Source organism: Schistocerca nitens, chromosome 5 (assembly GCF_023898315.1).
Source record: "Schistocerca nitens isolate TAMUIC-IGC-003100 chromosome 5, iqSchNite1.1, whole genome shotgun sequence".
Lineage (NCBI taxonomy): Eukaryota > Metazoa > Arthropoda > Insecta > Orthoptera > Acrididae > Schistocerca > Schistocerca nitens.
The window spans coordinates 108,836,796-108,858,433 of NC_064618.1; the positions used below are offsets into that span (position 1 = coordinate 108,836,796).

The 21,638-nt window shown below is 43.8% G+C and overlaps 1 protein-coding gene across 1 annotated transcript in view; it reads right to left on the reverse strand.

Moving 5' to 3' along the window:
- LOC126259844 (RNA-binding protein Raly-like) overlaps nucleotides 1–21,638 on the reverse strand; it is a 1,182,113-nt gene that overhangs the window by 54,330 nt on the left and 1,106,145 nt on the right. The window contains exon 9 of the mRNA XM_049956900.1: nucleotides 1,766–1,951. Coding sequence (XP_049812857.1) covers nucleotides 1,766–1,951 — 186 coding nt within the window. The remainder of the gene's footprint in view (nucleotides 1–1,765; nucleotides 1,952–21,638) is intronic.

The following is a 21,638-nucleotide window of genomic DNA, read 5'->3' on the forward strand; positions in this document are numbered from 1 at the left end:
TTCGCATACACAAGTAGTAGTTGACCGGCGTTGCATGGTGAAACGATGTTGCGATGCCTCGTGTAAGGAGGAGAAATGCGTACCATTACGTTTCCGACTTAGGTAACGGTCGGATTGTAGCCTATCGCGTTTGCGGTTTATCGTATCGCGACATTGCTGCTCGCGTTGGTCGAGTTCCAATGACTGTTAGCAGAATATGGAATCGGTGGGTTCAGGAGGGTAATACGGAACGCCGTGCTGGATCCCAACGGCCTCGTTTCACTAGCAGTCGAGATGACAGGCATCTTATTCGCATGGCTGTAACGGATCGTGCTTCCACGTCTCGATCCTTGAGTCAACAGAGGGGGATGTTTGCAGCAGCATGGACTATTAGCTCGGAGACCATGGCTGCGGTTACCCTTGACGCTGCAACACAGACAGGAGCGCCTGCGATGGTGTACTCAACGACGAATCTGGGTGCACGAATGGCAAAACGTAATTTTTTCGGATTATCCAGGTTCTGTTTACAGCATCGTGATGGTCACATCCGTGTTCGGCGACATCGCGGTGAACGCATATTCGAAGCGTGTATTCGTCATCGCCATACTGGCGTATCACCCGGCGTGATGGTATGCGATGCCATTGGTTACAAGTCTCGGTCACCTCTTGTTCGCATTGATGGCACTTTGAACAGTGGGCGTTGCATTTCAGATGTGTTACGGTCTGTGGCTCTACCCTTCATTCGATCCCTGCGAAATCCTACATTTCAGCAGGATAATGCACGACCGCATGTTGCAGGTCCTGTACGGCCCTTTCTGGATACAGAAAATGTTCGACTGCTGCCCTGGCCAGCCCATACTGCAGATCTTTCACCAACTGAAAAATTCTGGTCAATGGTGGCCGAGCAACTGGCTCGTCACAATACGCCAGTCACCACTCTTGATGAAGTGTGGTATTCAGTTGAAGCTGCATGGGCAGCTGTACCTGTACACGTCATTCAAGCTCTGTTTGGCTCAATGCCCAGGCCTATCAAGGCTGTTATTACGGCCAGATGTGGTTGCTCTGGGTACTGATTTCTCAGGGTCTATGCACCCGAATTGCGTGAAAATGTAATCACGTGTCAGTTCTAGTATAATAGATTTGTCCAATGAATACCCGTTTATCATCTGCATTTTTTCTTGGTGTAACAATTTTAATGACCAGTAGTGTATCTCTGTATTGGAATAGACATGCCTGGACCAGTTTCTTTGGTGCTTCAGTGTATAACATAACATATAGTATGTTGTATTTAATCAAGAGAAACTGAAATAAACGTGTTCAAAAACCGGGTATTTTTCATTTTTGCAGAAAACACGAAAACTAATATTTTATGACAGTGTTTAGCAACCTTGGTATTGCCTAAAATATTTGTAATAATCGAAATCATAGAGAATTTTCTATTCTTTTAAAACCGAAATATATTATGAAGTCCTAGGAGCACAAGAAACGGGCAGTCTTAGAAAAACTGAAGCAAGTCCGAAATTTTTTAATACAGAAAATTTGGCCAAAATAAATTTTGTTGGCCAGGTTTTGCGAGCTAAAAAAATGAAATCATCTATCCCATGTTTTGCAAGTTATTTCTATGTCCGAATGAACTATAATGTATCCGAGTACCAAATCAGCTCGGAAAGTGCGAAACTGGCTAGCATTGCTGGGTTGCAATTACAACAGGAGCAAATGACCCGGCTGTCTTTTTGCCGGCTCCGCCAGGCTACCGTGAAGCGGCGAGCACGGGACATGTACTGACAATGTGCACGGTGCAGGACTGCTGCGCAGACTCGTCCATCAGCAGCTCGTCGATGTCTGCGCCTTCGCCGTCGGCGCGGCGGCCGTTCACCTGCTGCTTCTCGTCCGCCGGCAGCGGCACCTCCGCCAGCGTGACGTCATCGTCGTCGTCGGCGCCGGGTGTACCGTCACGCTCCCCGTGGCACTCCTGTGGACACGCAAAGAACTATTGCAGCATTGCATCACTAACAAGGAAAGTTCTGGGACTCGAACGACCGGGACAGCACCAAAGTGTACTAAGAATATGAATAGCTTATTGAAGAAACAGTGCTAAGAGCCATTCGCATGCAAAACTGTGCACCATACGACTACAGACATTCGGATGGCCACCCATTCAAGATGGAGGAAAATTCCTAACGCAAACAAGTGAATTGTCGGTATAATTGGACCAAAAAAACAACGAACAAAATATGACCATTGTCTTAAGGTGTAACTTCTTCCGCTAGTATAAGTTCTGCAGGAGGAGGATCATTGATTTTATAAGACAACAAGTAGGAGAATGACAAGAAAATTTACACGATCGACATTTTATCATCAGACTTTATTCTGCGCTATGCAGGCAATTTTCTTCGCCGCAGTACAAACCTATGTTACAATGTGCTTCGCAAAAGGCAGTTTACATAATATTGATATAGCAGTATCATCACTTGAAAATAAAGTCGGTATTAGAGAAGGCGAGTGACAAGATGCAATGAGTCTGTAAAGCAAATCGCATGCAAGACGTTACTGCGACTAATTGTATTGTTCCAGTTTTTGGATTTCTTATCAAGAATACTCGTGTGCAAAACCTAAGGACGAAAGTGACTTTCGCAGGTCACAGCCAAGTAAAGAGCTCGATGAAACGTGCACCATAACCACTACGATAGAGTACAGAAGATTTAAGGAAAGAAATGCCGCAAAATGCCCTAGCTGCTAGATGCGCAGTCGGCTGGGCAAGCGTGGGGAGATTGACAGGGGGGGATCGCTCAGAGCGTTGTAAGGGAAACGCCGGGCGCTGGAGGGGGACTGCCGTTCTGAACTAAAGCCTACACTCACTTCCTTGTTAAATAGTAAGAGGGAGCCCTCCACGCCCCACTTGGATGCTGACCATTCAAAAGATCTACTGCCACCTCTGCTTCCGTTAGTATCTAAAAATAATCACTTCGAAAATGTAGCGATTTATTTTCGCCTGGCTTGTTAACCATTTTTAACTTTCAGAGGAGCGTTATGACTGGCGTATTTTGAATAAAGCCTTCATATTTCTCTGTTTGCCAATGTCAAAATATGCTTCTTTTGCCGAAACAAAGTGGAGTTTACACTGTCTCTCCTCACTTACATAGTGTGCGGACACAGCTGCGAGAGAATTCTGAAACAGTGGTTTTTTAACTTTATTAAATTAAAACTGAGGAAAAGTAAAGCCAATAGTTTACGAAAAAGCACATTCTCAGTACAAAAAAACGTGTAATGCCGTGACATGTATTGGTCGTTTCACCAGCCACCGATAGCCCTTAAAAAGTCACAATAACTACGACCATTAACGAAATGATGGGCACGTCATCATGAACCTTAACATAAAGCTATAAGTGGAGCAAATATGATTGTTTCTAAATTTAATTTTATCTATTTTTGCAGCTTAAAACGTGACTGCACTCAGAACACTGGACGTATGAATTAAACAACGCCTTCTGTCATAACTTTTTCGTGTGTTATTAACTACACGATGCATTTCGGACCCTGTGGGTCCATCATCAGGTGTACTTAATACATGTTTTGTTTCTTCTCTTGAATGAGGTGAAATGCATATTCCCGTCACGAAAAGGTTTAATGTTAGGTTATGAATTTCGTAAGTCGAACGCGGAAAAAATGTGCAAAATAGTGTAAAATGAACAGTGTAAACTTACCACATAATACAAGGAAAGCATTTTCAACATTTTAGTAGCGGCAAACAATCTTTTCTCCGTCGTTTTAGTACACGCCACTTCATTCAGGATGTACATTTGCACATACACGTTTATAAACACTTCACTGATGTTTTTGTACATGGTGTTGTCAAAGATGAATTTATTCGTAGTGCTGAAGATATAACTATAAACAATTGACATGTGCAAGGAATAACTTTTGAATAGGTCTTTAAAATTACTGGAATAACTATGACTTGCGAAATCTGTTTGTTCATTTAACATACATTCTGGTTTTTTGATTTTATGGAGGTATATCTCCAGTTGTTCTAATAGACTTAGGGTTTTCTTGACTGTTGATGACATGTTTAGTTTACAACATACGCTGTGCAATGACTGATTTTTCGAAATTATTGAGCCTGGAAGCATTTACATGTTCTTGAAAACGCGTCTTGAAGTTTCTGTCTGTTTTCCCTACATAGTAGGCAGGACAACTAGGGCATGATACTTTGTACACTCCGCTGTTGTACCTTTGTGTATTTGATTTTAGATTATGGATGAGTAGGTTTCCTAACTTATTATTGGTTGAGAATGCAACTGGTACATTTGATTTTCTGAAAAGGTTGGCGATTTTTTGTGATATGGGTCCCAGGTATGGGATACTGGCGAATATTTTCTCTTCTTTCAGAGTGTGTCCTTTCGTTGTCTTGCTTTTGTGTATTTGTCTGCCTAAATTGTCAATTGTTCTGGCTGTGTAGCCATTGCTTACGGCAATGCTCTTTATTGTATCTATCTCATTGTTGACAGTGTTTTCTTCTAAATCAAGGGAGTGTACTTTGTGTAGCATGGACCTAAATGCAGCATGTTTCTGTGTGGTGGCATGGCATGATGCGTTGTCCAGTGTTATGTCTGTGCATGTGCGTTTTGTGTGTATGCTGAACTTCTGTTTTTGCTGGTGTTTGGTGATTTTAAGATCCAAGAAGTTTATGCTCTTGTTATCCTCGTGTTCACAATAGAACATGAAAAAGTTGTGACTGAAGGCGTTGTTTAATTCATACCACCAGAATTTTTTTTTTTACCTAATAGTTTCTGTAAAATAGATCGAGAAACACTAGAGGGTTTGCGCCTTGATTCTGTCATCACTGACCGACTGAAAGGCGGAAAACACTTATTGGCCTCCCTTTCCGAACAAACGAATGAACACGCCTGGCGCTTTGCAAGAAATCTTGCGTGAGCTATACATAACGGAAAGGCATACACAATGAGAGGAACAGAAAAGACACTTTTATTCAAAGACAGTAATTCCACTAAAGTCATTCCGATTTAAGTGGCTGCCCTGGACATCACAAACAGCGGGACCTGAGTCTATTAGAGTGTGAGAATATCACGGAAGACAGTGCGTTTCTACAGTGTGCTCCCATGTTGGCCGAAGGTTGGTAAGTGGTTTCTGTGGAAGGGTGTTCTATTCTCTGAGCAACACGGCTGACAACAGCCGGTGGTCGTTGGTGGATGTGGACATGCTGCAATAACGTTTACCCAAAGCATACCACACATGCGCGATCGGATTTGAGTCGGGGGAACGGGCAGGCTACTCCTTTCGCCCAATGTCGTGTTGTTCAAAGAGATTCTCCACTTGCACTCTTCGATGCGGTCGCATATTGTCATCTTTCAGAATGAAGTCAAGGCTGAATGACCCCTGAAACGATGGACATAAGGAGGCAGTACAGTGTCAGTAGCGTTAACCATTGAGTGTACCTCTTCCAAACGTTTGGAGGCCAGTACGCCCACGCAACGTTATGTCTCTCCACCCATAACACCTGGAGTGCTATAATGACGATGTTCTTAGGTGCATTAACTATCCCACATCTCGTCATGTGATGTTACGTCCAGAAACACTACTCACATTCAGTCTGCTCTCATCCTATATTCTGATGTTTGACCATGATCTCCACAGATGAGAGCATGGAAGAGGTGGTAAATAAAAATAACGAACTTTTGAAAAATGTAGAGTGTGGTGTATTGCTAACCAGTTAGATGTAAACAACACAAAAATGTAGGAAATTTATTTTAATCTGAAGGTACGGAAAGAAGAGAATCACAGTGTCAAACTATTGGGACTAAAAATAGACGAAAGGCTCCCATGGGATGCCCATATAAGCTATCTGACAGGCAAACTTGCACACGTAATATTCCTGCTGCATAAACTAAGATGGTCTGTCAGTAAAAGTTTATTGATGCTTTGCTACTATCCATTCTTTCAGTCACAGCTACAATATGGAATTCTGTTATGGGGTAATTCGACAGCCACAAACTGTGTATTCAAATGGCCAAATAAAGCAGTTTGATGTATACAAGGTTTGGGTCCAAGAGAAACCTGTAAGGAGCACTTCAGCCTATTAAACATAATGACCCTCCCAAATCTCTGTAACTGTTTAATATACATAAAGGAAAATATACAACAATTTCCACAGAGAATGAATTTACATTTGCACAGCACTAGAAACAACTGCATGCTTGATATACCATTTTCTAGGCTGTTACTGACGCACAACAGTCATATCAATAAACTGCTACAATCAGTCAAAACCCTCACCCTCTTTAAATTTAAAGAGGTATTAGACACAAGGTTTAAAATAAAGCATACTACAGAATTGAAGGATATCTTGAAAGTAATTTGGAAGGAATGTATAAACAATGAAATAATATAACTATCATTAACTACATGTGTAGAACTGTGTAATTAATTCTTGAATGCAAACTACGAGGCCTGTTCAAAAAGTAAGCTCCGATTGATTGCCAAATTGAAACCACAGTGAACATCAGAAATGTTTTACTTGTAACAATTAGCTACACCTTTCAGCTACTTCTCTACGTAGTCGCCGTTCTGACTTAGACTTTTGTCATAGCGTTGTACCAACTTTTCAATAGCCTCATCATAGAAGGCAGCCGCCAGTGCTTTCCGCCAATTCTCCACGCTGGCCTACACCTCGTTGTCTGTGTCAAAATGTTGTCTTCAAAGACAGCGGTTCATGTGACCAGAGATGAAACTCAGGGGGAGACAATTGCGGACTGTATTGTGGGTAAATCTCACATTTCCATTTGAAAACGATGCAGGAGCATCTTCATTGCCCCTGCAGAATGCGGCTGAGAATTGTCTTGAAGAAGAAACAGCACGACAGTTATGTAATGTTAGCTGCATAGCTTCAGGCGAAATTTCTCACCAGACCCTCGTACTTGGCGGCAGACACTATTTTCTAGACATCTTTACGCACTCACTGCGAGCTCAGAAATGAGAAGAGCGACGTGATGCTAACTGGGGTTATACTAGAGACACTACCCAACACATCTGTGCAAAGATTTATCGGATTTTCATAGTCGTTTCCATTTCGCGACCGATCGGAGCTTACTTTCTGAACGCCCCTCGTATATAATGATTATTACCGTAATATTCCGATTAGTAATAAGTTTATGTATTTATGTGTACATGTAAAGCGACGTTGTGTGTAAAACGTAAAAAGCACTAACTACATAAAAGATGTATATGTATATGTATGCATAATGTGTAATGTAACAACTATACTTTTATGTATATGTAAAATGTATTTTGACGAAGCTGCATGGTAAACATGCTGAACGACTAACAAATAAACATATAGAAAAAAACATGTGCTCTCAGCACCATTACAAACGGTGTCGCCGATGTGCGGCTGTCAACACATCGTAACGTACTGGTCGTTGGGCAAAGAGACCAGTGTCATGCAGTCACCCTACCACTACGGAGCGCGAGACTGCATGCCCCGCGGTCCTTTTAAATATGGTTGCAATTGCAGCTGCTGTTTGACGTGGCTCTCTTCTTGTTTGTTGCACAATGTAGCGCTCATCTGCTACTTTAGTTGACCGTGGTCGACAACTTCCTTTCATTCGAGTAGCAATACCTGTGCTTCGGAACACTCTGCCAGTAAAGAACACCTAGGAGACGCTTGTCACATTTTATCCTTCTTCCAATTTCCCGATAATTCTTTCCTGTCACCTCCTGTTCATGTTGTAATGACGAACACTATACATACAGTGCACTGTTTCTCGGCGATTGACGGACACTGTCTTTTCCCCGTTGCTTCAGCTGCCTCTTGTTACGGGGCCAGCCCCATTTGACGCTTTAGCCACACAGATCACACTGTGTGACGCTGAATTTTTTTTCTGTGCACGACCAGGAGACCTCGGTCAACGTGGTTATGGGGTACTAGTTTCCACCAAGTAGTTAATATGTTATCTTACTTTATCTTACTTCCCTCATGAACCATGGACCTTGCCGTTGGTGGGGAGGCTTGCGTGCCTCAGCGATACAGATGGCCGTACCGTAGGTGCAACCACAACGGAGGGGTATCTGTTGAGAGGCCAGACAAACATGTGGTTCCTGAAGAGGGGCAGCACCCTTTTCAGTAATTGCAGGGGCAACAGTCTGGATGATTGACTGATCTGGCCTTGTAACATTAACCAAAACGGCCTTGCTGTGCTGGTACTGCGAACGGCTGAAAGCAATGGGAAACTACAGCCGTAATTTTTCCCGAGGACATGCAGCTTTACTGTATGATTAAATTATGATGGCGTCCTCTTGGGTAAAATATTCCGGAGGTAAAATAGTCCCCCATTCGGATCTCCGGGCGGGGACTACTCAAGAGGACGTCGTTATCAGGAGAAAGAAAACTGGCATTCTCCGGATCGGAGCGTGGAATGTCAGATCCCTTAATCGGGCAGGTAGGTTAGAAAATTTAAAAAGGGAAATGGATAGGTTAAAGTTAGATATAGTGGGAATTAGTGAAGTTCGGTGGCAGGAGGAACAAGACTTTTGGTCAGGTGATTACAGGGTTATAAATACAAAATCAAATAGAGGTAATGCAGGAGTAGGTTTAATAATGAATAAAAAAATAGGAGTGCGGGTTAGCTACTACAAACAGCATAGTGAACGCATTATTGTGGCCAAGATAGACACAAAGCCCATGCCTACTACAGTAGTACAAGTTTATATGCCAACTAGCTCTGCAGATGATGAAGAAATTGATGAAATGTATGACGAGATAAAAGAAATTATTCAGGTAGTGAAGGGAGACGAAAATTTAATAGTCATGGGTGACTGGAATTCGTCAGTAGGAAAAGGGAGAGAAGGATACGTAGTAGGTGAATATGGATTGGGGGGAAGAAATGAAAGAGGAAGCCGCCTTGTAGAATTTTGCACAGAGCATAACTTAATCATAGCTAACACTTGGTTCAAGAATCATAAAAGAAGGTTGTATACCTGGAAGAATCCTGGAGATACTAATAGGTATCAGATAGATTATATAATGGTAAGACAGAGATTTAGGAACCAGGTTTTAAATTGGAAGACATTTCCAGGGGCAGGTGTGGATTCTGACCACAATCTATTGGTTATGAACTGCAGATTGAAACTGAAGAAACTGCAAAAAGGTGGGAATTTAAGGAGATGGGACCTGGATAAACTGAAAGAACCAGAGGTTGTAGAGAGTTTCAGGGAGAGCATAAGGGAACAATTGACAGGAATGGGGGAAAGAAATACAGTAGAAGAAGAATGGGTAGCTCTGAGGGATGAAGTAGTGAAGGCAGCAGAGGATCAAGTAGGTAAAAAGACGAGGACTAATAGAAATCCTTGGGTAACAGAAGAAATATTGAATTTAATTGATGAAAGGAGAAAATACAAAAATGCAGTAAATGAAGCAGGCAAAAGGGAATACAAACGTCTCAAAAATGAGATCGACAGAAAGTGCAAAATGGCTAAGCAGGGATGGCTAGAGGACAAATGTAAGGATGTAGAGGCTTGTCTCACTAGGGGTAAGATAGATACTGCCTACAGGAAAATTAAAGAGACCTTTGGAGAGAAGAGAACCACTTGTATGAATATCAAGAGCTCAGATGGCAACCCAGTTCTAAGCAAAGAAGGGAAGGCAGAAAGGTGGAAGGAGTATATAGAGCGTTTATATAAGGGTGATGTACTTGAGGACAATATTATGGAAATGGAAGAGGATGTAGATGAAGATGAAATGGGAGATAAGATACTGCGTGAAGAGTTTGACAGAGCCCTGAAAGACCTGAGTCGAAACAAGGCCCCGGGAGTAGACAACATTCCATTAGAACTACTGATGGCCTTGGGAGAGCCAGTCATGACAAGACTCTACCATCTGGAGAGCAAGATGTATGAGACAGGCGAAATACCCACAGACTTCAAGAAGAATATAATAATTCCAATCCCAAAGAAGGCAGGTGTTGACAGATGTGAAAGTTACCGAACTATCAGTTTAATAAGTCACAGCTGCAAAATACTAACGCGAATTCTTTACAGACGAATGGAAAAACTGGTAGAAGCGGACCTCGGGGAAGATCAGTTTGGATTCTGTAGAAATGTTGGAACACGAGAGGCAATACTAACCTTACGACTTATCTTAGAAGAAAGATTAAGAAAAGGCAAACCTACATTTCTAGCATTTGTAGACTTAGAGAAAGCTTTTGACAACGTTAACTGGAATACTCTCTATCAAATTCTGAAGGTGGCAGGGGTAAAATACAGGGAGCGAAAGGCTATTTACAATTTGTACAGAAACCAGATGGCAGTTATAAGAGTCGAGGGGCATGAAAGGGAAGCAGTGGTTGGGAAAGGAGTGAGACAGGGTTGTAGCCTCTCCCCGATGTTATTCAATCTGTATATTGAACAAGCAGTAAAGGAAACAAAAGAAAAATTCGGAGTAGGTATTAAAATTCATGGAGAAGAAGTAAAAACTTTGAGGTTCGCCGATGACATTGTAATTTTGTCAGAGACAGCAAAGGACTTGGAAGAGCAGTTGAACGGAATGGACAGTGTCTTGAAAGGAGGATATAAGATGAATATCAACAAAAGCAAAACTAGGATAATGGAATGTAGTCAAATTAAATCGGGTGATGCTGAGGGGATTAGATTAGGAAATGAGACACTTAAAGTAGTAAAGGAGTTTTGCTATTTAGGGAGTAAAATAACTGATGATGGTCGAAGTAGAGAGGATATAAAATGTAGACTGGCAATGGCAAGGAAATCGTTTCTGAAGAAGAGAAATTTGTTAACATCGAGTATAGATTTAAGTGTCAGGAAGTCGTTTCTAAAAATATTTGTATGGAGTGTAGCCATGTATGGAAGTGAAACATGGACGTTAACCAGTTTGGACAAGAAGAGAATAGAAGCTTTCGAAATGTGGTGCTACAGAAGAATGCTGAAGATAAGGTGGGTAGATCACGTAAATAATGAGGAGGTATTGAATAGGATTGGGGAGAAGAGAAGTTTGTGGCACAACTTGACTAGAAGAAGGGATCGGTTGGTAGGACATGTTTTAAGGCATCAAGGGATCACAAATTTAGCATTGGAGGGCAGCGTGGAGGGTAAAAATCGTAGAGGGAGACCAAGAGATCAATACACTAAGCAGATTCAGAAGGATGTAGGTTGCAGTAGGTACTGGGAGATGAAGAAGCTTGCACAGGATAGAGTAACATGGAGAGCTGCATCAAACCAGTCTCAGGACTGAAGGCCACAACAACAACAACTTTATCTTACTCGTCCTTACGTTTTGCCGGCCGTAGTGGCCGGGCGGCTCTAGGCGCTTCAGTCCGGAACCACCAGGCTGCTACGGTCGCAGGTTCGCATCCTGCCTCGGGTATGGATGTGTGTGATGTCCTTAGGCTGGTTAGGCTTAAGTAGTTCTAAGTTTAGGGGACTGATGACCTCAACTGTTAAGTCCCATTTGAACCATTAAAACCTACATTTTGCAGAGCAGTGGAGAAATGGGAACAGATATCTAACGACTGCACAAACGTGGCGCTCGTATCGCACAGATGGGATAAAACGCATATGCAAATATAACGAAAATGCTTTTGGAGTATAATGGCAATAATTCCAAGGAAGGCGACGTATTTGTTGCGAAGTGCTGCTGCGAAAGTTTAGAGAAGCTGTATTCTCAGAAGATGAGGAAACTATTCTCCTCCCATTACCACCGTATCTCGCGTAGGGTTAATAAGAATAAGATAAGGGAGAAGAGGCGTATAGTCAGTCATTTTTACGTCGCTCGCGACACTGCTGGAACAGAAAACAAAGTGGATTATACTCGGTGATGTTCGAAACGACTGAAAAATAAGTGACTTCCGTATATTAGAAGGGTAAAAGAATGGATCCGCAAATTACAGACCAATATTCCTGTCCCCTAGAACTTAGAACTACTTAAACCTAACTGAACTAAGGACGTCACACACATCCATGCCCGAGGCAGGATTCGAACCTGCGACCGTAGCGGTTCCAGACTGAGGCGCCTAGAATCGCTCGGCCTCGCCGGCCGGCTCGTGCGAAACTCAGCTTGCCTTTTTCTGACGTGGTATTCAGCAAACTACGGATGGAAGGCAACAGGCCGATAACACACATCTAGATCTCCGAAAAGTATGTGACATAGTGCCAGACCGCAGACTGTTTACGAAGGCACCAGCATACAGAATAGGTTCCCAGATTAGTAAGTAGCTCGAAGCCTTCTTAAATAACAGTAACCAGTATGTTGTCCACGACGGCGAGTACCGAGCGAGGTGGCGCACTGGTCAGCACATCTGGACTCGCATTCGGGAGGACGACGGCTGAAACGCTGTCCGACCATGCTGATTTAGGTTTCCCGTGATTTCCCTAACTCGCTGCAGGCAAACGCCGGGCTGGTTCCTTTGAAAGGACACGGCCGATTTCCTTGCCTTGTCTACCCGAATCCGAGCTTGTGCCCCATTTCTAAAGATCTCGTTGTCGAAAGGACGTTAAACGCTAGTCTCCTCCCCCTTGATAGCCAGTATTCATCAGAGACAAGGATACCGTTAGGGATGCCCCGAGGAAGTGTGGTATGACCGCTGTTGTTTTCTCTATAGATAAATTATCTGGCAGACAGGGTGATCAGCAATCTGCAGTTGTTTTTTGATGATGCTTTAGCGTACGGGGAAGTCTCCTCATTGAGTGACCGTAGTGGAATACAGGATGACATAGAAAAAATTTCGGGATAGTGTCATGAATGGCAGCTACCTCTCAAATTAGAAAAATGTAAGTTAGTGCAGATGAATAGGAAAACCAAACCCGTAACGCTCGAATACAACGTTAGTAGTGTGATACTTGACGTAGTCGTATCGATTACATGTCTGGGCGTAACGTTGCAAAGCGATAAGAAATAGAAAGAGCATTTGAGAAGTGTAGTAGGAGTGGCGAATGGTAGGCTTCGGTTTTATTGGGAGGATTTTAGCGACGTGTGATTATCAGTATAGGAGACCGCATACAAGACACTAGTGTGACCCATTATTGAGTACTGCTCGTGTATTTGGGATAGGCACTGAAATGTCGTGTGACTAGGGCCTCCCGCCGGGTGCAAGTCTTTCGATTTGACGCCACTTCGGCGACTTGCGCGTCGATGGGGATGAAATGATGATGATTATGACAACACAACACCCAGTCCTTGAGCGGAGAAAATCTCCGACCCAGCCGGGAATCGAACCCGGGCGCTTAGGGTTGACAGTCTGTCGCGCTGACCACTCAGCTTCCGGGGGGCGGACGGATAGGCACTAAGTTGGATTAAGGGAGAACAGAGAAGTAAATCAGAGGCAGACTGCTAGATTTGTTACCGATTGTTCGAACAACGCCCAAGTATTAGGGAGGTGCTTCGGGAACTCAAATGTGAATCCCTGGAAGAAAGGTAACTTTGTTTTTGAGAAAACTTAAGAGAACTGGCATCTGAAGCTTACTCCAGAACGATTCTATTGCCATCAATGTACATTGTTCTTGGAGGATCTCGAAGTTGAGAGAAATTAGGGCTCCTATGGGGTAATGTAGACAGCCATTCCTCCATCGCTCTATTTACGAATGAAACAGGAAAGGCACTGACTAGTAGTGGTACAGGGTACCTCCAGCACGCACCGTGTGATGGCTTGCGGAGTATGTATTTTGACGTAGGTGTACATGTTTAGAGAGTGCAGGCGGTCGTTATTTAATACCAAGCAGGATGTTACATTTTTATACCTGAAGCTACCCTACTGGCCATAAGAATTGCTACACCAAGAAGAAATGCAGATGATAAACGGGTATTCCTTGGACAAATATATTACACTATAACGGACATGTGATTACATTTTCACGCAATTTTGGTGCATAGATCCTGAGAAATCAGCACCCAGAACAACCACCTCTGGCCGTAATAACGGCCTAGATACGCCTGGCCATTGAGTCAAACAGAGCATGGATGGCGTGTACAGGTACCGCTGCCCACGCAGCATCAACATGATACCACAGTTCATCAAGAGTAATGACTGGCGTATTGCAACGAGCCAGTTACTCGGCTACCATTGACCACACGGTTTCAGTTGGTGAGAGATCTGGAGCATGTGCTGGCCAGGGCAGCAGTCGAACATTTTCTGTATCCCGAAAGGTCCGTACAGGACCTGCAAGATGTGGTCATGCATTATCCTGCTGAAATGTAGGGTTTCGCAGGGATCGAATGAAGGGTAGAGCCACGGGTCCTAACACATCTGAAATGTCACGTCCACTGTTCAAAGTGCCGTCAATGCGAACAAGAGGTGACCGAGACGTGTAACTAATGGCACCCCATAACATCACGTCGGGTGATACGCCAATATGGCGATGACGAATACACGCTTCGAATGTGCGTTCACCGCGATGTCGCCAAACACGGATGTGACCATCATGATGCTGTAAACAGAACCTGGATCATCCGAAAAAATGACGTTTTGCCATTCGTGCACCCAGGTTCGTCGTTGAGTACACCATCTCGGGCGCTCCTGTCTGTGATACAGCGTCAAGGGTCTCCGAGCTGATAGTCCATGCTGCTGCAAACGTCGTGGAACTGTTCGTGCATATGGTTGTTGTCTTGCAAACGTCCCCCTCTGTTGACTCAAGGATCGAGACGTGGAAGCACGATCCGTTACAGCCATGCGGATAAGATGCCTGTCATCTCGACTGCTAGTGATACGAGGCCGTTGGGATCCATCACAGCGTTCCGCATTACCCTCCTATTCCGTAATCTGCTAAGAGTCATTGGATCTCTACCAACGCGGGCAGCAATGTCGCGATACGATAAACCGCAATCGCGACCGGCTACAATCCGACCTTTATCAAAGTCGGAAACGTGATGGTACGCATTTCTCCTCCTTACACGAGGCATCACAGCAACGTTTCACCAGGCAACGTAGATCAACTGCTGTTTGTGTATGAGAAATCGGTTGGAAACTTTCCTCATGTCAGCACGTTGTAGGTGTCGCCACCGGCGCCAACCTTGTGAGAATGCTCTTAAAAGCCAATCATTTGCATGTCACAGCAATCTCTTCCTGTCGGTTAAATTTCGCGTCTGTAGTACGTCATCTTCGTGGTGTAGCAATTTTAATGACCAGTAGTATAGTAATGGTACAGGGTACCTCCAGCACGCACCGTATTATAGCTTGCGATGATGTATTCTGACGTAGGCGTAGATGTTTAGGGAGTGCGGGCGTTCATCATTTTCTACCAAGCAGGATGCTACATTTTGCTAGCCGAAGATATATCTTCAGATCATGCGAGGAAGTGTGGCAGGTCCCCAAACGAAATTGTAAAAATCGCTACCAGCTACGCGACCAAACACCATCGAGTACTCAGTACGCTGGGAAAATTTCAAGATTCAAAGTCGACGATGTTGGTAGAATGTATATTTCGCTAAGGAATATGCAATTGCGCCAGGGACTAATACGTGGCCGGCCGCGGTGGTCTCGCGGTTCTAGGCGCTCAGTCCGGAACCGCGCGACTGCTACGTCGCAGGTTCGAATCCTGCCTCGGGCATGGGTGTGTGTGATGTCCTTAGGTTGGTTAGGTTTAAGTAGTTCTTAGTTCTAGGGGACTTATGACCTAAGATGTTGAGTCCCACAGTGCTCAGAGCCATTTGAACCATTTGAACTAATACGTGCAAGTGGCGACAAAAACCTGGCTTTTGCAATCCATTTTACTGAAAGTAAAAATTTCAGCATCATGAACATGGTGTTATACAAGAAAATTAAGAAAGATGGAAATTTTTTTAGACATTTTTATGTTTTGCCGTTCCTTAGTTGATTCTATGCACGGTATCCAGAAACAGGGTTCCATAATTTACAGAGGGTGTAGTATCTATTAAGGCAAGAAAAAAGTATAGACATTGGTCGTAAACCTCATAACTTTGGTTGTAAGGCCTGTGTAGGTACGAGTATCATATCTTGCACACCGAGCACTTTGGCACGAGACAAATGAGGAAACACCGTACATACTAGACGTTTATGCAGAACAACGTTTCTGCATTAGTATTAAGCAAGCATACAACACCAGAACAAGTACCGTATTCCATAGCGCACTACAGTAAATGTATTGGTCAGGTATGATATTTTTATCTGGTGAAACCGTAGTTGTCATATGGCGCATTGTTTGTAGTGACAGAGCAGTACGTTACTGTAATTCATTTCCGTGTCCGTCACTGGACGTACAGCTCAAAATAGGGGAATACTATTCAAAGCAGGAGATGGCAGACACGGCCTTCTGCAATGGGCAAGCTGATGGAAGCTTAGTTAGTAAGTTAGTTGGTTGCGTGTTCCATTGATCAATCGCACGGTACAGTAGCGGTTATGATCTGGAATGTATTAAGTACACAAGAAATGCACAAATGAAACAAGATTTTTTAATATATATTACAATACTGAGTTAAGGATTAATACACTTCTGGAAATTGAAATAAGAACACCGTGAATTCATTGTCCCAGGAAGGGGAAACTTTATTGACACATTCCTGGGGTCAGATACATCACATGATCACACTGACAGAACCACAGGCACATAGACACAGGCAACAGAGCATGCACAATGTCGGCACTAGTACAGTGTATATCCACCTTTCGCAGCAATGCAGGCTGCTATTCTCCCACGGAGACGATCGTAGAGATGCTGGATGTAGTCCTGTGGAACGGCTTGCCATGCCATTTCCACCTGGCGCCTCAGTTGGACCAGCGTTCGTGCTGGATGTGCAGACCGCGTGAGACGACGCTTCATCCAGTCCCAAACATGCTCAATGGGGGACAGATCCGGAGATCTTGCTGGCCAGAGTAGTTGACTTACACCTTCTACAGCACGTTGGGTGGCACGGGATACATGCGGACGTGCATTGTCCTGTTGGAACAGCAAGTTCCCTTGCCGGTCTAGGAATGGTAGAACGATGGGTTCGATGACGGTTTGGATGTACCGTGCACTATTCAGTGTCCCTTCGACGATCACCAGTGGTGTACGGCCAGTGTAGGAGATCGCTCCCCACACCATGATGCCGGGTGTTGGCCCTGTGTGCCTCGGTCGTATGCAGTCTTGATTGTGGCGCTCACCTGCACGGCGCCAAACACGCATACGACCATCACTGGCACCAAGGCAGAAGCGACTCTCATCGCTGAAGACGACACGTCTCCATTCGTCCCTCCATTCACGCCTGTCGCGACACCACTGGAGGCGGGCTGCACGAAGTTGGGGCGTGAGCGGAAGATGGCCTAACGGTGTGCGGGACCGTAGCCCAGCTTCATGGAGACGGTTGCAAATGGGCCTCGCCGATAGCCCAGGAGCAACAGTGTCCCTAATTTGCTGGGAAGTGGCGGTGCGGTCCCCTACGGCACTGCGTAGGATCCTACGGTCTTGGCGTGCATCCGTGCGTCGCTGCGGTCCGGTCCCAGGTCGACGGGCACGTGCACCTTCCGCCGACCACTGGCGACAACATCGATGTACTGTGGAGACCTCACGCCCCACGTGTTGAGCAATTCGGCGGAACGTCCACCCGGCCTCCCGCATGCCCACTATACGCCCTCGCTCAAAGTCCGTCAACTGCACATACGGTTCACATCCGCGCTGTTGCGGCATGCTACCAGTGTTAAAGACTGCGATGGAGCTCCGTATGCCACGGCAAACTGGCTGACACTGACGGCGGCGGTGCACAAATGCTGCGCAGCTAGCGCCATTCGACGGCCAACACCGCGGTTCCTGGTGTGTCCGCTGTGCCGTGCGTGTGATCATTGCTTGTACAGCCCTCTCGCAGTGTCCGGAGCAAGTATGGTGGATCTGACACACCGGTGTCAATGTGTTCTTTTTTCCATTTCCAGGAGTGTATTTCTATTATTTACCCCATTACCTTAAATGGTACAAAATGCATATACTATATTTATAGATTTATTTATTCCTATTCAAGAATTCATCTATGGTATAGAAGGAGTTGTCCAGGAGATATGATTTCAATTTATTTTTGAAGCTATTACTGCTGTCTGTTAGACATTTTATTTCATCTGGTAAATTGTCGAAAATTTTTATAGCAGCATATTTTACCCCTTTCTGTGCCAAATATAAGTTGATTGAAGGATAGTGTAAGTCTTTCTTTTTTATGGTATTGTAATCATGAATGTCACTGTTGTTTTTAAACTTTTCCATGTTGTTGAGAATAAATTTCATTAGTGAGTAAATGTACTGTGAGGCTGTTGTAAGAATTCCCAATCTTTTAAAAAGATGCCTACAAGATGTACGACTATGAACCCCACACATTATTCTAACCACTTTCCTTTGAGCAGTGAATATTATTCCATATGACATCAGATAGAGAAAGTATGCAAAGTAAGTTAGCTTACTAATTTCTATATCCCCAAAATTGTCATTTATTCTGATTGCAAAAGTTGCTGAACCTAGTCGCTTTAGATGAACTAAAATATGAATTTTCCAATTAAGATTCTCATCTGTGTGTACACTCAAAAACTTAGTATGCTCTACCCTGTCTACTGACTTCTGTTGATGTGTTATATTTATTGAAGGAACTCTACTTTTTGAAGCAGAAAATTGGATGTACTGTGTTTTTTCAGAGTTTAGAGCAAGCCAATTCGCAGAAAACCAATTAATGAGTTTTCCAGAGACCTTATTTGTATCATTTTCAATTGGAGTTTCTTTTACCAGATTAATAATGATGCTAGTATCATCAGTAAACAGTGTCAGTTCAGATTCCTGTTTCAGATAGGGAGGGAGGTCGTTCACATATATCAAGAACAGAAGGGGACCCATGATTGAACCCTGTGGAACACCTAATGTAATTTCACCCCAGTTAGATGAAATGGCAAACTTATTTAAATCACTGGACCCATATAAGGAAACTTTTTGCTTCCTGTTCTGTAGGTAAGACTTAAACCACTCATCCCATTTATACCACAGAACTGTAATTTCTGTAACATAATGTCATGGTTCACACAATCAAATGCTTTGGACCAATTCCAATTGGTGACATTTAGTTATTTAAAGACTCTGTTATGTGGACAGTGAAACTGTATGTTGCTGTCTCAGTGGAACAGCATTTTTGAAATTCTAACTGTGATTTACTAAGTATCCCATTACTGTTGAGATGGCTAACCACTCTTGAGTACGTCCGCAGCTCGTGATCGTGCAGTAGCGTTCTCGCTTCCCACGCCCGGGTTCCCGGGTTCGATTCCCGGCGGGGTCATGGATTTTCTCTGCCTCGTGATGACTGCGTGTTGTGTGCTGTCCTTAGGTTAGTTAGGTTTAAGTAGTTCTAAGTTCTAGGGTACTGATGACCATAGATGTTAAGTCTTATAGTGCTCAGAGCCATTTGAACCACTCTTGAGTACATTACTTCTACATCTACATCTACATCTACATGACTACTCTGCAATTCACATTTAAGTGCTTGGCAGAGGGTTCATCGAACCACAATCATACTATCTCTCTACCATTCCACACCCGAACAACGCGCGGGAAAAACGAACACCTAAACCTTTGTGTTCGAGCTCTGATTTCTCTTATTTTATTTTGATGACCATTCCTATCTATGTAGGTTGGGCTCAACAAAATATTTTCGCATTCGGAAGAGAAAGTTGGTGACTGAAATTTCGTAAATAGATCACGCCGCGACGAAAAACGTCTTTGCTGTAATGACTTCCATCCCAATTCGCGTATCATATCTGCCACACTCTCTCCCCTATTACGTGATAATACAAAACGAGCTGCCCTTTTTTGCACCCTTTCGATGTCCTCCGTCAATCCCACCTGGTAAGGATCCCACACCGCGCAGCAATATTCTAACAGAGGAAGAACGAGTGTAGTGTAAGCTGTCTCTTTAGTGGACTTGTTGGATCTTCTAAGTGTCCTGCCAATGAAACGCAACCTTTGACTCGCCTTCCCCACAATATTATCTGTGTGGTCTTTCCAACTGAAATTGTTCGTAATTTTAACATCCAGATACTGAGTTGAATTGACAGCCTTGAGAATTGTACTATTTATCGAGTAATCGAATTCCAACGGATTTCTTTTGGAACTCATGTGGATCACCTCACACTTTTCGTTATCTAGCGTCAACTGCCACCTGCCACACCATACAGCAATCTTTTCTAAATCGCTTTGCAACTGATACTGGTCTTCGGATGACCTTACAAGACGGTAAATTACAGCATCATCTGCGAACAACCTAAGAGAACTGCTCAGATTGTCACCCAGGTCATTTATATAGATCAGGAACAGCAGAGGTCCCAGGACGCTTGCCTGGGGAACACTTCATATCACTTCAGTTTTACTCGATGATTTGCCGTCTATTACTACAAACTGCGACCTTCCTGGCAGGAAATCACGAATCCAGACGCACAACTGAGACGATACCCCATAGGCCCGCAGCTTGATTAGAAGTCGCTTATGAGGAACGGTGTCAAAAGCTTTCCGGAAATCTAGAAATACGGAATCAACTTGAGATCCCCTGTCGATAGCGGCCAATACTTCGTGCGAATGCGTTGCACAAGAACGATGTTTTCTGATACCATGCTGATTACGTATCAATAGATCGTTACCTTCTAGGTGATTCATAATGTTTGAATACAGTATATGCTCGAAAACCATACTGCAAACCGTCGTCAATGATATAGGTCTGTAGTTCGATAGATTACTCCCACTACCCTTCTTAAACACTGGTGCGACCTGCGCAGTTTTCCAGTCTGTAGGTACAGATCTATCGGTGAGCGAGCGGTTGTATATGATTGCTAAGTAGGGAGCTATTGTTATCAGCGTAATCTGAAAGGAACCTAATCGGTATACAATCTGGAACTGAAGATTTGCCCGTATCAAGCGATTTGAGTTGCTTCGCAACCCCTAAGGTATCTACCTCTAAGAAACTCATGCTAGCAGCTGTTCGTGTTTAAAATTCTGGAATATTCCATTCGTCTTCCCTGGTGAAGGAATTTCGGAAAACTGCGTTCAATATCTCCGCTTTAGCGGCACAGTCGTCGGTAACAGTACCATCGGCACTGCGCAGCGAAGGTATTGACTGCGTCTTGCCGCTTGTGTACTTTACATACGACCAGAATTTCTTCGGATTTTCTACCATATTTCGAGACAATGTTTCGTTGTGGAACCTATTAAAGGCATCTCGCATTGATGTCCGTGCCAAATTTCGCGCGTCTGCAAATTTTAGCCAATCTTCGGGATTTCGCGATCTTCTGAACTACGCATGCTTTTTCCGTTGCCTCTGCAACAGCGTTCGGACCTGTTTTGTGTACCATGGGGGATCAGTTCTATCTCTTACCAATTTATGAAGTTTGAATCTCTCAATTGCTGTTGCTACTATATCTTTGAATTTGAGCCACATCTCGTCTACATTTGCATAGTCAGTTCGGAAGGAATGGAGATTGTCTCTTAGTAAGGCTTCTAGTGACACTTTATCCGCTTTTTTAAATAAAATTATTTTGCGTTTGTTTCTGGTGGATTTGGAAGAAACGGTATTGAGCCTAGCTACAACGACCTTGTGATCACTAATCCATGTATCAGTCATGATGCTCTCTATCAGCTCTGGGTTGTTTGTAGCTAAGAGGTCAAGTGTGTTTTCGCAACCATTTACAATTCGC